General features: G+C 34.3%; 3 protein-coding genes across 4 annotated transcripts in view; 1 reads left to right on the top strand and 2 right to left on the bottom strand.

Annotated features, from left to right (window-relative positions):
* Positions 1 to 932, bottom strand: part of LOC115238020 (proton channel OtopLc-like) — a 17962-nt gene extending 17030 nt beyond the window's left edge. For both annotated transcript variants that reach the window (XM_029811507.1, XM_029811508.1), the window contains exon 1: positions 236 to 932. The gene's annotated coding sequence lies outside the window, so the exon portion shown is untranslated. The remainder of the gene's footprint in view (positions 1 to 235) is intronic.
* Positions 933 to 1861: 929 nt separating this feature from the next.
* Positions 1862 to 3663, bottom strand: LOC115238022 (vesicle-associated membrane protein 7). Its single transcript, XM_029811512.1, has 6 exons — positions 3390 to 3663; positions 2749 to 2960; positions 2544 to 2681; positions 2302 to 2460; positions 2116 to 2208; positions 1862 to 2035 (listed from the first exon to the last, which is right to left on the bottom strand). Exons 2-6 carry the CDS (start codon positions 2950 to 2952, stop codon positions 1967 to 1969), a joined length of 663 nt encoding a protein of 220 aa, XP_029667372.1. The 5' UTR covers positions 2953 to 2960; positions 3390 to 3663; the 3' UTR covers positions 1862 to 1966.
* A 392-nt stretch (positions 3664 to 4055) lies between these two features.
* Positions 4056 to 11394, top strand: LOC115238021 (mitochondrial amidoxime-reducing component 1). Its single transcript, XM_029811511.1, has 5 exons — positions 4056 to 4420; positions 8194 to 8492; positions 8858 to 9139; positions 9710 to 9987; positions 10169 to 11394. The coding sequence occupies exons 1-5, from the start codon at positions 4417 to 4419 to the stop codon at positions 10335 to 10337; spliced, it is 1032 nt and encodes a 343-aa protein (XP_029667371.1). The 5' UTR covers positions 4056 to 4416; the 3' UTR covers positions 10338 to 11394.
* Positions 11395 to 11506: the final 112 nt, after the last annotated feature.

Here is an 11506-nt window from a genome sequence, read left to right as displayed (position 1 = left end):
ATATATATTCCATGCCATGTATAATAAATAATAATCCATCTGGTAATTTAACATAGTATATAAAAATATTTCTCGATGCACGGCAATCGAGTAACGAATCTGCGATTTAGCGAAAGTCTTAACGTATGCGTTCGGAGTCCCTATTAGATTTTTCCCTCCAACGCCGAATATCGGTGACTTCCGGACGTTCTTGCGCGTTGAAGAAAATTAAGGAAAAAGGAAAAGACGCACTTACAGGGTGAGCTTCAAGGCATCCGCCTTCCGGCGTTCGTCTTCCCGCACCCTTCGTCGTTCTCCCGAGGGCGACGCATCCTCCCTCTCACATCGTAGTACGCACCCCCGTGCAGTCCCCCGTTTTCACTTTCATTTGGCGCCTCCTCTCGCCGGGCTCGACCGCGGACCCGTCATCTGCCGCCTTCCGCCTCCACCCGGGTCCACTGTGAATCCATATCCCGTAATCGGTGCCTAACGCCGCCGCTGCCGCTACCGCCGCCGCACCACCCACAGGTTGTAAACACACGCACCAACGCGTACCTCACGCACACGCGTATCCGAATCGCTCGGGGTGCATATGAGTCGCGCGATGTGTTCTCGCGAACTTTTTGCTCTTTTTTTTTTTATCTGAGGAAAAGATCCGGAAAAAAATGCGCGTTTGATCTTTTCGTTCTCCTCTTACTTATGTTTCTCTTTCTTTTACAAAAGTCCGGCAAAGGGGCTGTAAAACTTGTTGAACGGATCGAGCGGGGAAAGGAGAGAGAGGAATGATATAAGGGACGATATAAGGGAGATAATTGCGAGGGAGAAGGTTTTTTTTCCAAAATCGAGCTCTCGGGGATGGAGCGCGATCAATCGTGGCGCGCGTGTACGAGGCACGGAGATAACACTTCGGCACCTCCCGAAGGGCGCGCCACGCGGGACATCGACATCCTGCGAGGGTCGCCGGGCTGCTGCTGCGATGGCCCGGGCGTCGCGACGGGAGCGCCCGCGCCGCGACGCCGCTAACCCGTCGCACGCCGCTGCGCCGAGCGACGTTCCTCGCGTCGCGGCGCACGACGCCGTAGCGAGAGGATGGACCCGCAGTCGGAGAATGACATCACACGTCGATATTCTGTCAATTCTTATATACAGGAAATTAAAATTTCGATTATCGAAATATCACGCAGAAAGTTTCAACATATTTTCCGAGCTCGTGAAAATTATTAAATATTTGTATTATACAATCGTTAGATCTCTGTTTTATAATCTGATCTCTTCTTTTTATTAAATTAAATACATATTGTGAAGATATGGTAACGGATGTATAGTCGTGTCAGATAAAAATGCGTTGGATGTTTACTTTTATATTTTACTTTTATAGCCCAGGATTTGATTTGAAACGAATTATGTTTATTTAATTATTGAGTTTGGATTGAATCATCAGGCATGTGTCATACATGTTACGGCCCTTGATAAGTCGGGACTGCACGCATGCGCCTTCAAATAGCTATTAGGAATTCAAGGTGGCTTATTATATAGACTTCTCACATGGAAAGAAATATTAACATAGACATCACACACGTACGCATTGAAGTAAACAATCTCATGAAGAGAGACAAACAACAACAAAATAATTGCAAGATTTTAGACAAAATTTTCGCGCTCGTTCAATAAAACATAATAGGTGTGACAAAGCATACATAAAAACATTAACATTTGACTAAAATGTTTTTATTTTTTAAATAACACATAATGTGCATATCGTGGAGTAAAAAAAAAACGAAATCTATAATATATATACATATATACGTATTAATATAATGTTCTTATCGTATTATGAAAAACTAAAGTATAACAATAAATTTGCCTGTTTATAATCTCGTGGATTTAATTATCGTCGGCAGTCTCGTACTAATCGTAAATTTCCACGCATTTTTCTTCGATCCACTTTTATTTACTCGGGATTGAAATATTTCATCATGAATATACATTAATTTCCCACACATTTTTGCCATGCTAAACCTCCGCATGCTATAGAGACAATTACGTATATTACAACCTGCAGGAGAGAAAAATAGATGGTATTAGATTGCGGCAGAATTTTAAGAGAATCAAAGTCGATTGCAATATTAAACTTACAATCAAAATTGAACCAACAATAACATAGATCTTGACATTTTTCCAGAATAAGGAACGCGCCAAATTTCTACTCGTCTTTCTGAAGGTAACAGACTGAAATAGAAAAAAATTAATTTTTTTTTTATAATATTCAATGATTAATAAAATAAATATAAAATTTAATTATTTAAACACAATTTTATATACATTGGCAGATAGATTTTCCGTTTTGTTTACAAGTAGCTCTAACCGTTCCCCACGCATCGCTATATTGTCAATATTTTTCACCATAATATCTTTAAGTTCATCTAGTTCACCGTGAACCTTGGACAATCTATCAAGATCCTTGGATTCACTATAATGTTTCTAAAGAAAACAAAACAATACGTGTGAGACAAATGTAAAAACAACTTTTTCAAGGTATAATAAGTTTTTAGTTATGACATTACCATTTCATTAGCCAAAACACGGCCAAATTCTGTATTCATAGCATATGCTACGGCAGTTTGAGCACCTGGTCCGTAAACAGCCAAGAATCTTCTCTTAATTTCATTGAGATATAAAAATGCTCTAGATCTTTGAAAATCCTGAAATAAAATCTCATTATGCTTTACGTCAATGTATGTTTATCTTATGTATGTTTTTAATACGTACATCGTCGGTAATGCACATGTAAATAATGCAGTCCTCACAGATATAGTGAAAAAGATAAGGCCCTTGGGAATATGTCAGTTTATCATTTTCTGGCGGTATTTTAGCCAAGATTTTTGCTGTAACCTCCTCAAAATTACCAACACAAGCAGCATATTTCGCCAATATAATTGTTCCACGAGCTACCACACTGTATAAAATTGGCATATTGATAGCTGCAATAAGAAGAATTCCCTTTATATTCCTATTTATTTTTATATATTTGCTATTGACATTAAATTTTCTTTAACCATTGCAGACCAATGCAGTAAGAGATAATATTATGCTCCCAGTGGGATTCTTACTTATCATATCACAAAAACAACAGGTCGCAACATACATACATATACAAACAAATGATTGGTCTGGTTATAAGCATACAAAATACTCATTAAAAACATCACTAATGATACAGAGTTGTGATGTCCACGAATAAATAATGAATTCCAGATATACGTAATATATAAATTTCCAATCTTAATTTCTTGATAAAAGAAATTAAGTTCTATTGTTTGGACTATGATTGAACAATGAAAAACATAGCTAATTGTAAAATGTTTCTTTTACAATAGGATAGATAATCGATGAGTCAATGCTTGACTTACCTCGATAAAGCGAAGTATATATTTAAGAAATAGTTGCACAGTTCTTTATTTATGCGCGTCCTCAGCAAGACTATATCGATATCCGTAGATTTACATCTATCCGAGAATAATGATCAATCAATCGATCTATTGTTTCTTCTAGAAAATTTTCGCAAAAGCATCAAAACACTTTTCGTAACACAGTGAAGTCACTAGTCGCACTTTTCTGATGATCAGCTGATGAGTGCGCGTAAGTGACAGTTCACAGTTCATCAGTCAGTGGCACCATAATGGCATATAGAGGGAGCTTGGGCGTTTGTTTCATTTGATCTTGCGCACATTGTAACGCGCGAGATATGAAATGGCGAGGCATAGAATGATAGTATTAATTCTGTTTTTAAAAAGAGAATAAATTAATACAAGAATAAATTAAAAATTAAAATTGTGGATTAAAAAGTTTTTGTCTTTCCAAAGTTTTCTCAAAAATAGAGCCTGATATCTTTAATCTTAATCATAATTTGCTCTTGAAATTGTTGCTCTCTTTTAATTCATTTTTTTTTACATTTGTCAAAAAATGTCTTATTCTAAAGAATTATTTTACATAGGAAAATAATCACAGGAATAATTGGAAAATTTGGAGAGAGACCGGCCGCGTCAGATCGGCGCATGTGCCACCCACGCCCGTAGAAAGCCACGTCCTAATTCTCGACGGATGCTCTTACACACCATGTCGATTGCCTGCTGCCTCATATGGGTCTATACGCGGTGACGACGACTGTGCTTTGCTACAATGTTGGAAGAAGATAGCACAGCGTAATACGAATAGATAACGGTACCTCTCCGTAGTGAGGAAGGAGATGGTCATGATGTGCACGTGAAGCCGATGAAGCCCGAATCAGTATCGCGAAAGCTGCAGGGAGGTTTGCTTGTGGACGATCGTTTCTTCGAGATTTTGAGGAATATTTGCTAAAGGCTATTTCTGTGAAACCACGACTCTGTCCGTAAGACTGCTTCGAATCGGCTTCGTCGCGACCTTAACATTGTGATAATGGGTAAATATATTGTGCATATATCTTATTATAGTATTGTCCAATCATGTCACGATTTATTCGCGAGGAGGATTTTGATATATAATGTAAAATATCTTTATTTGTTCATTGAAAGATTTTTTCTGGGAGGAATAAGTATAAATCGATAAGAATAAATCGATATTAAGAGCAGGTCAATGTACGTGAGATTAATAAAAATCGGAAAAAAATGATAAAGCTACAAGAAACATAATATGACAAAAATCAAGAAAAAAGAAAATAAAAATTAAACCAGATGCAGAGGCAAGTGCAATAAAAAAAATCATACAAAGCCAAAAAAAATTGTTATTTCACAGAAATATTTTGATATATTTCAAATTTTTTTTAATTTGATACATAAATACGGATTAAATATGTGATTATTAAGGATAAATATTATTATCACAAAATTAACAGTTCGAAAAATGATAAACTAAGATCAATGATATAATAAGAGAGAAAAAAAGAAAAGTTATGTAACAGAGCGATAAGAAACTCAATAATTCGTGATATTACTATTTATGTATACAGTATGTGTTGATAATGATAATGCTTTATAAATTTAAATAAAAGACGAAGAGTGAAAAAATTGTGTAATTTAAGAACAGAAGAATCAAAAGACTCTCTTAAATATTGGTCAATATGTTAAAAAAAATATATATATATATAGTTAATAAAATCAGCTCAACACTCATGTGTTTTATGTGCATGAAATGGGAAATATTTTTTTTTGATAATATATATTTATCTATTTTATTTTATTTTGGAACATAGCGTGTAGAAAACATATATTACATAAAGTAATTATAATTAATACATAAAATGTGAAATGCGTAACATAAGCAGATGTGTTTATTTATATGCACCGACTATGAATTAAAGTAAACCAGTATGCTATTATATAAAGATAACATTCCAGAACAGAAAGGCGTAAGAGTGAAAAAACATTATAACTCGTGAAATGACTGCATGGAATCCATGCATTTCGCACGGCACATTTCCTACGAACAATGCGAATGTTTTCTCTCAATTTTATTTCTCTCACGATTGGTAACTTGTCTTTGCCATTAAATATTATTGAATGGAACAATGGTTTGACAAAAATGCGCATTTTTCTTAGCACAATTATCACAAAAAGATATCTGTTAACTATATTACTTATCAATAATAAAAATAATTTTATCAATTAATATTATTTATTCTTATATCTTATATCTATACCAATATTTATATTTAATCTTCTTAAGTTAACAAAATCATAAAGTCATGCTTGAAGCGTTGAAGGGATAGCTACCTTCCCATTGTATTCGAATAATGCCTGTTTCTTGCAGTATTGATTCTGCAAAGGGTGCGTATTTCCCTAGAAGCCTACACGATGGGATCTCCCCCTTTAGAAAGTATATTTCCGAAGGATCGAATATATAAAAGTTACATGTGTTTGTTATCTTATTCACACAGAGATAGCTAGAAAATAATTAAAGATCACACATCTTACGATAAAGTATTTCTGTCTCGCCTGCGATGCAAAGTCTTGAAGATGTCATCTTGCAAAAATGATAATAACCCGTTATGGCAAGCCTTTTTTGTTCTTATTGTTGAACTTTACTCGGACTTTTTTTCGCTCGACAAGGCACTGCGATAAAAAAAATAGCTACGCGTTTGATTTAAATAAAACGTGTTTATCCAATCCATTATCAACTATCTTTACTGCTCTTCTGTTATCAGTTACTTATTTCTATTTTTTAAGAGATTGATTGTCAATATGCGATAATAATAAAGATATCGTTTCTCTCTTTTATAACCGAGTTATCGTGCAATAATTTTTCTTATGTTTTTAAAGTCTGCTACCATTACTCGGCGTTTTTTAATCAAACTGTATAAATATCTTGTTGTTTTTTGATTAAATAGTCTCTTTGCTTCAAAAGATAACATGACTTATGAGAAATCTGTGTTATTAGTGCAATGTGTATGTGTGTGAAGGAATGATAGTAAAATTATAAGATGCCATACATATTTTCTCTATCCGTTAAAAAATTTAATAGGCGAATTTCTCCTTCTCTGAAGATTATATCACACAAAAATTTAATTTGCATTCCGAATTGTTAACAAATAAAATTTACATCGCAATTATTTTGCCTTGCATAAACCGCATTGCGTTTATGATGTCGGTGATATCATCTGAAATATCGTGCGGCCGCAGAAACAGTAGATCCATGTGATTTGTATGCAGAGTGTTATAATTAGCAAGCTATTTAACACATTTAGATTAACGGGTTTTCTCGGGTAAGATCTTATCCGTCGTTTATATCTGAAAATGCATTCTATTTTAAAACGAAAAAGTCTATATTATAAAATATGGATATTGAAAAATTCGCGGAAAGAATTCTATGCAAGGTTCGTTACGCCTCGTTGCATTCAATTGCATCGTGTATGCGTTAACCTATCTTTACTGCTCTTCTGTTATCAGTTACTTATTTCTATTTTTTAAGAGATTGATTGTCAATATGCGATAATAATAAAGATATCGTTTCTCTCTTTTATAACCGAGTTATCGTGCAATAATTTTTCTTATGTTTTTAAAGTCTGCTACCATTACTCGGCGTTTTTTAATCAAACTGTATAAATATCTTGTTGTTTTTTGATTAAATAGTCTCTTTGCTTCAAAAGATAACATGACTTATGAGAAATCTGTGTTATTAGTGCAATGTGTATGTGTGTGAAGGAATGATAGTAAAATTATAAGATGCCATACATATTTTCTCTATCCGTTAAAAAATTTAATAGGCGAATTTCTCCTTCTCTGAAGATTATATCACACAAAAATTTAATTTGCATTCCGAATTGTTAACAAATAAAATTTACATCGCAATTATTTTGCCTTGCATAAACCGCATTGCGTTTATGATGTCGGTGATATCATCTGAAATATCGTGCGGCCGCAGAAACAGTAGATCCATGTGATTTGTATGCAGAGTGTTATAATTAAAAGAGTGCAAGACAATATGCAAATTACACATCTGCCTCCCCGCGGTTCAAAAATAACAGTACATTACATTTTCTCAAACGCAATGCTTATACGTCAATTTTCTCTGTCGTACATGCGTGCATTTATATTGAAAATATCTACTTGAAATATTTTGTAATTGAAATTGCCTGTGCTGACTCTTCAGTAGTACAGTTATTGTAGCTACTATATGCATTACATTGCGGTAGATGATTAAACGACCTCGTTTAACGACCATTTTATGAAACGTTTCCGGAACTTATAAAACCGGTTATGCATCTCGTAGACCTAATTTTTTTTACGAGAAATGAGTTGCTGTGCAACTTAAACGCTCGATCACGTTCATCGAACATGTGACCTGAAAGATAAACCCGATAATTTTATAAGCAACATCACAGATTCGTCACAGTCTATTTTACAATCAAATTATCAATTCAGCCAATTTCGAAGTAATGTAGCATAATACAGGCGAGGAGAGAGGAGAAGGAAACTTGTTGAAAGCATAAGTTTATTTCTACTCCAATCTCTCTTATGTAATCTCGTAAAGTATTAGCGCCTTCAAAATTTTTGTAAAGAAAGACTGCTCTTAAAAATTTGTCTAAAGAGGAAACCGAAACTTTTGTTTTTATATATGTGATTATTAAATTATAATAAAATACGCGCTCCATTTACCGTGCTGGCCCTCATTTGCCCTTGCTTTAATTTAATTAGACTACATTAATAACACTTATGTTTTTTTCACGCACCTTTTCAGACAGAACAAGACTTGCATTTGTCACGGCTGCCGCCGTAGGCGCCGGCACGGCAGTTTTCTTTGTCTGGTGGTGGTGGACTAAAAAACAGAAGCCTCAGCCACCATCAAAATGGCGAAAGGTCGGAGAACTGAGCGATATAATGGTGTTCCCGATTAAATCACTCGCCCCAATTCGCATGACGGAAATGGAATGCACGATATTGGGTCTGAAATCGGGTTGGTTGAGGGATCGTACGTTGCTGGTCATCGATCTCGAAGGGCGATTTATCACCGGCAGACAGTTACCCAAAATGGTCAATGTAAGAGAAGCTACAAAATTTAGTTTATTCTTTTATATAATAATATTTTATAATAGTTTTAATTATTCTGTTATAATATTGTGCGCGATATATATGCGTAACAAATTGTCGATACGATTTATAACATAAATTACGCGATTAAAGCTACTACTTTGCTTCACTGTATTTTATGCATCACTATAATTTAACTTTACAACAAACGAAAAATAGATTAGTAAAAGAAGGATGAACACAGTATCTCACCATTTATTTCTTTCAGATGTGTGCTTACCGATTTTACATATTCTACTATCTCGATTCTCTTAAGCTAATAGCGATACTCAAATATTGCTAATTATTCTGATCATAGCCTTCGTCTGTTGTAGATATCGCCCGAATTTTCTGGTTCCGTATTGACGCTTCGCGCTCCGGGCATGATGTCGATATCGATAGATCTCGCTCAGCTTCGCGGTAAAGGTTTTCGGGTCGCTGTTTGGGGTCAAGCGGTACCGGCGCGCGATTGTGGTGAAGAAGTTGCTCGATGGCTGTCACGCTATGTTCTTCAGGAGGATGCCGGTCTTAGGTTGGTCTACTATCCATTAGATCGACCAGTGAGAGGCGTGAGAGAAAGAGATAAAAAATACTTTTCTTTAACAGTGACAGATACCGTAAGTATTTTTTTCGCAACGATAAGATGTATGAGATTTAATAATTATAATTTATTTGCCGAAAGGTTAATTAATTTTTTTATTATCTGTTAGTAGATATTCTATTATCAGTTAATAGATCCGTAATTTTTTTTAAATAAAATATATATTATTTCTAATAATTGTTGTTTCTATTTCTCTTGCTTTCTAAAGATCTGAACGATCTTTCCGCCATCATTTCTTACAAGTGTTTCTAACGGAAGAAATGCTTTTTATTATACCTTCGCGCTGAACACTTCTGCTATGAGTCAACTTACCTGATTTTGCATCTGTTACTAACATTATCACTATGCGAGGATAAAAATATTTTACCATAATAGAATTATCAATTTGGTTGACAAGGAGAAAATATTCTTATATCGTTTATATTATAGAAAGAGAAAATAGTTTGCCAACGTAGAAGTAATTATACAATTATACATATGTATATTGCAATAATTTTTTTTTCTATAGTGAATTAAATATCAAAAATCATTTCGTTTCAAACGATGCACGACACAGGAAAACTACAAGAGTTTATTTCGTCAATAGGGAGCCTATCCAGATGAAACAAGTTACAGTCTCATAAACCAAGCTTCGGTAACAGATCTTAATAGCCGACTGGATGAACCTATTACCCCGCAGCAATTTCGCATGAATTTCGTGGTCAAGGGTGCCACTGCTTACGAGGAAGATAAATGGGATTGGGTGAAAATCGGAAACGTGATTATGAGAAATGTTAGACCATGTACAAGATGCATTTTCACTACTATAAATCCAGAAACTGGAACGAAAAGTAGCACAGTCGAACCTTTGAAGACTTTAAAAAGGTATATTAAAAATATCAAGTTATATAAAATATATAATATACAAGATTTCTCCTTACATATATCGAGACAAAAATATATAACAGATTTTACGACGCACAATAAAATTATATTTTACAAGAAACGTCGAGAGAAAAATTTAGATAATATATCGTGCCGTTAACGAGAAATTTTTTCTTGGCAGTTACAGACAAATAACTGATCCACAAATTCGACCCGCAACTGGCGACAGTCCAGTTATGGGAATTCATCTTGGTCTACGAGGATCAAATGGGATAGTTCGTTTAGGCGATCCGATTTACGTGGGTATCCCGGAGGAGACAACAGCGCCGTCTTTGACTTCACCATCATAGCTATACCGTTGGGACTCCTGCGAGGTTTTCGAACACGAACAAGGCATCGGACTTGATGGTCGAGAGCAACAAAGCATGAAAAGCGGAGTCCAGAATTAGCAACGAGATATGTAAAGAGACACACTTGTGTTATGTGCATGATTCTGCATGTAAAATATTTTTGATTAAGAATATACGATTGAGATCTTTCTTTCACACAATCAGTGGTAAAAAAAATATAATATTAAAATATAAAAATATAAAACTACGAATGTACTTACTGATGTATAATCGTTATCTTACAAAATAGTAAATTTTGTACTATGAGAATCTTTAAAATTAACAACGATGCAGGATTAAATAATCCTAAATTTGTAAGCGATTCAGATCTTTTTAATTTTTGTGTCATGGAATTGCGATAGTAGCCTAAATTCTTGTTCGGTGCGTCCGGGCATCGCGGCAGCTGTGCTGCTCTTTTGGGGCAAGAGTATAGACGTAGTGGGGGCCCCTTTCGCTTCTGCATTTAACTGCCCACTCTTGGAGAGGCATATAGGGGATAAGATTCGAACGGATTCGAACATGAGATCTGTCGATTTTATCGGTTAGTGATTTCTACACGAAGCCACGTATCACCCCAGTAGTCTAAATATTGTAGCCTAAAAATTTGTAAAAATATATTTTGCTATATTGTTAAAAAATTAAAAAAAGATATTAACCTCTTGAATATATCATTTACCTAAAATTTATTTTTTATTTTAGAATAGAAATTTAATTTTTTATCTTAGAATAGAAACAAATTTAAGTTTATTTCGCAATACAAAAATGGTAGAGTTTTTTGTAAATGATGGTAAATTTTTAAAAGATTTTTGTAGATATACCATTGTGATACTTGTAATTAATATTTTTTTTAATATGCATCATCAAATGTTCATATTGTATACAATTTTAAAATGAACTTTAAGAATAATTCACGTAATTCGTATATATTACAAAGTACTGTTTTTACATGTTCCTGCTGCGCTTGGTTAATTTTTAAATTTTATAACATTTTAGTGCAAATTTAATTCGCAAAAATGTATCAAAAAATATATGGCTTATATAATAGTGGATTTTGTCAATTTGAGTATCTGAATCACATATCTGTCTAATTATATTTTGGTATTATAGGAAAAGATATTTTAATAAATCAT

The sequence above is a fragment of the Formica exsecta genome, unplaced genomic scaffold (assembly GCF_003651465.1).
Source record: "Formica exsecta isolate Colony F162 unplaced genomic scaffold, ASM365146v1 scaffold318, whole genome shotgun sequence".
Taxonomy (NCBI): domain Eukaryota; kingdom Metazoa; phylum Arthropoda; class Insecta; order Hymenoptera; family Formicidae; genus Formica; species Formica exsecta.
The sequence above is the reverse complement of the archived record's forward strand: the minus strand, read 5'-3'. Positions and strand labels throughout refer to the sequence as shown.

Coding starts and splice junctions, on each gene's coding strand:
- LOC115238022 (XM_029811512.1), bottom strand. CDS start 2,952: ATGCCAATTTTATACAGTGTGGTAGCTCGTGGAACAATTATATTGGCG. Junction 2,461..2,543: donor GTGTTTTGGCTAATGAAATG/GTAATGTCATAA, acceptor TGTTTTCTTTAG/AAACATTATAGTGAATCCAA. Junction 2,036..2,115: donor TTGTTGGTTCAATTTTGATT/GTAAGTTTAATA, acceptor TCTCTCCTGCAG/GTTGTAATATACGTAATTGT.
- LOC115238021 (XM_029811511.1), top strand. Junction 9,140..9,709: donor CTTTAACAGTGACAGATACC/GTAAGTATTTTT, acceptor TTTCGTCAATAG/GGAGCCTATCCAGATGAAAC. Junction 9,988..10,168: donor CCTTTGAAGACTTTAAAAAG/GTATATTAAAAA, acceptor TTTTCTTGGCAG/TTACAGACAAATAACTGATC.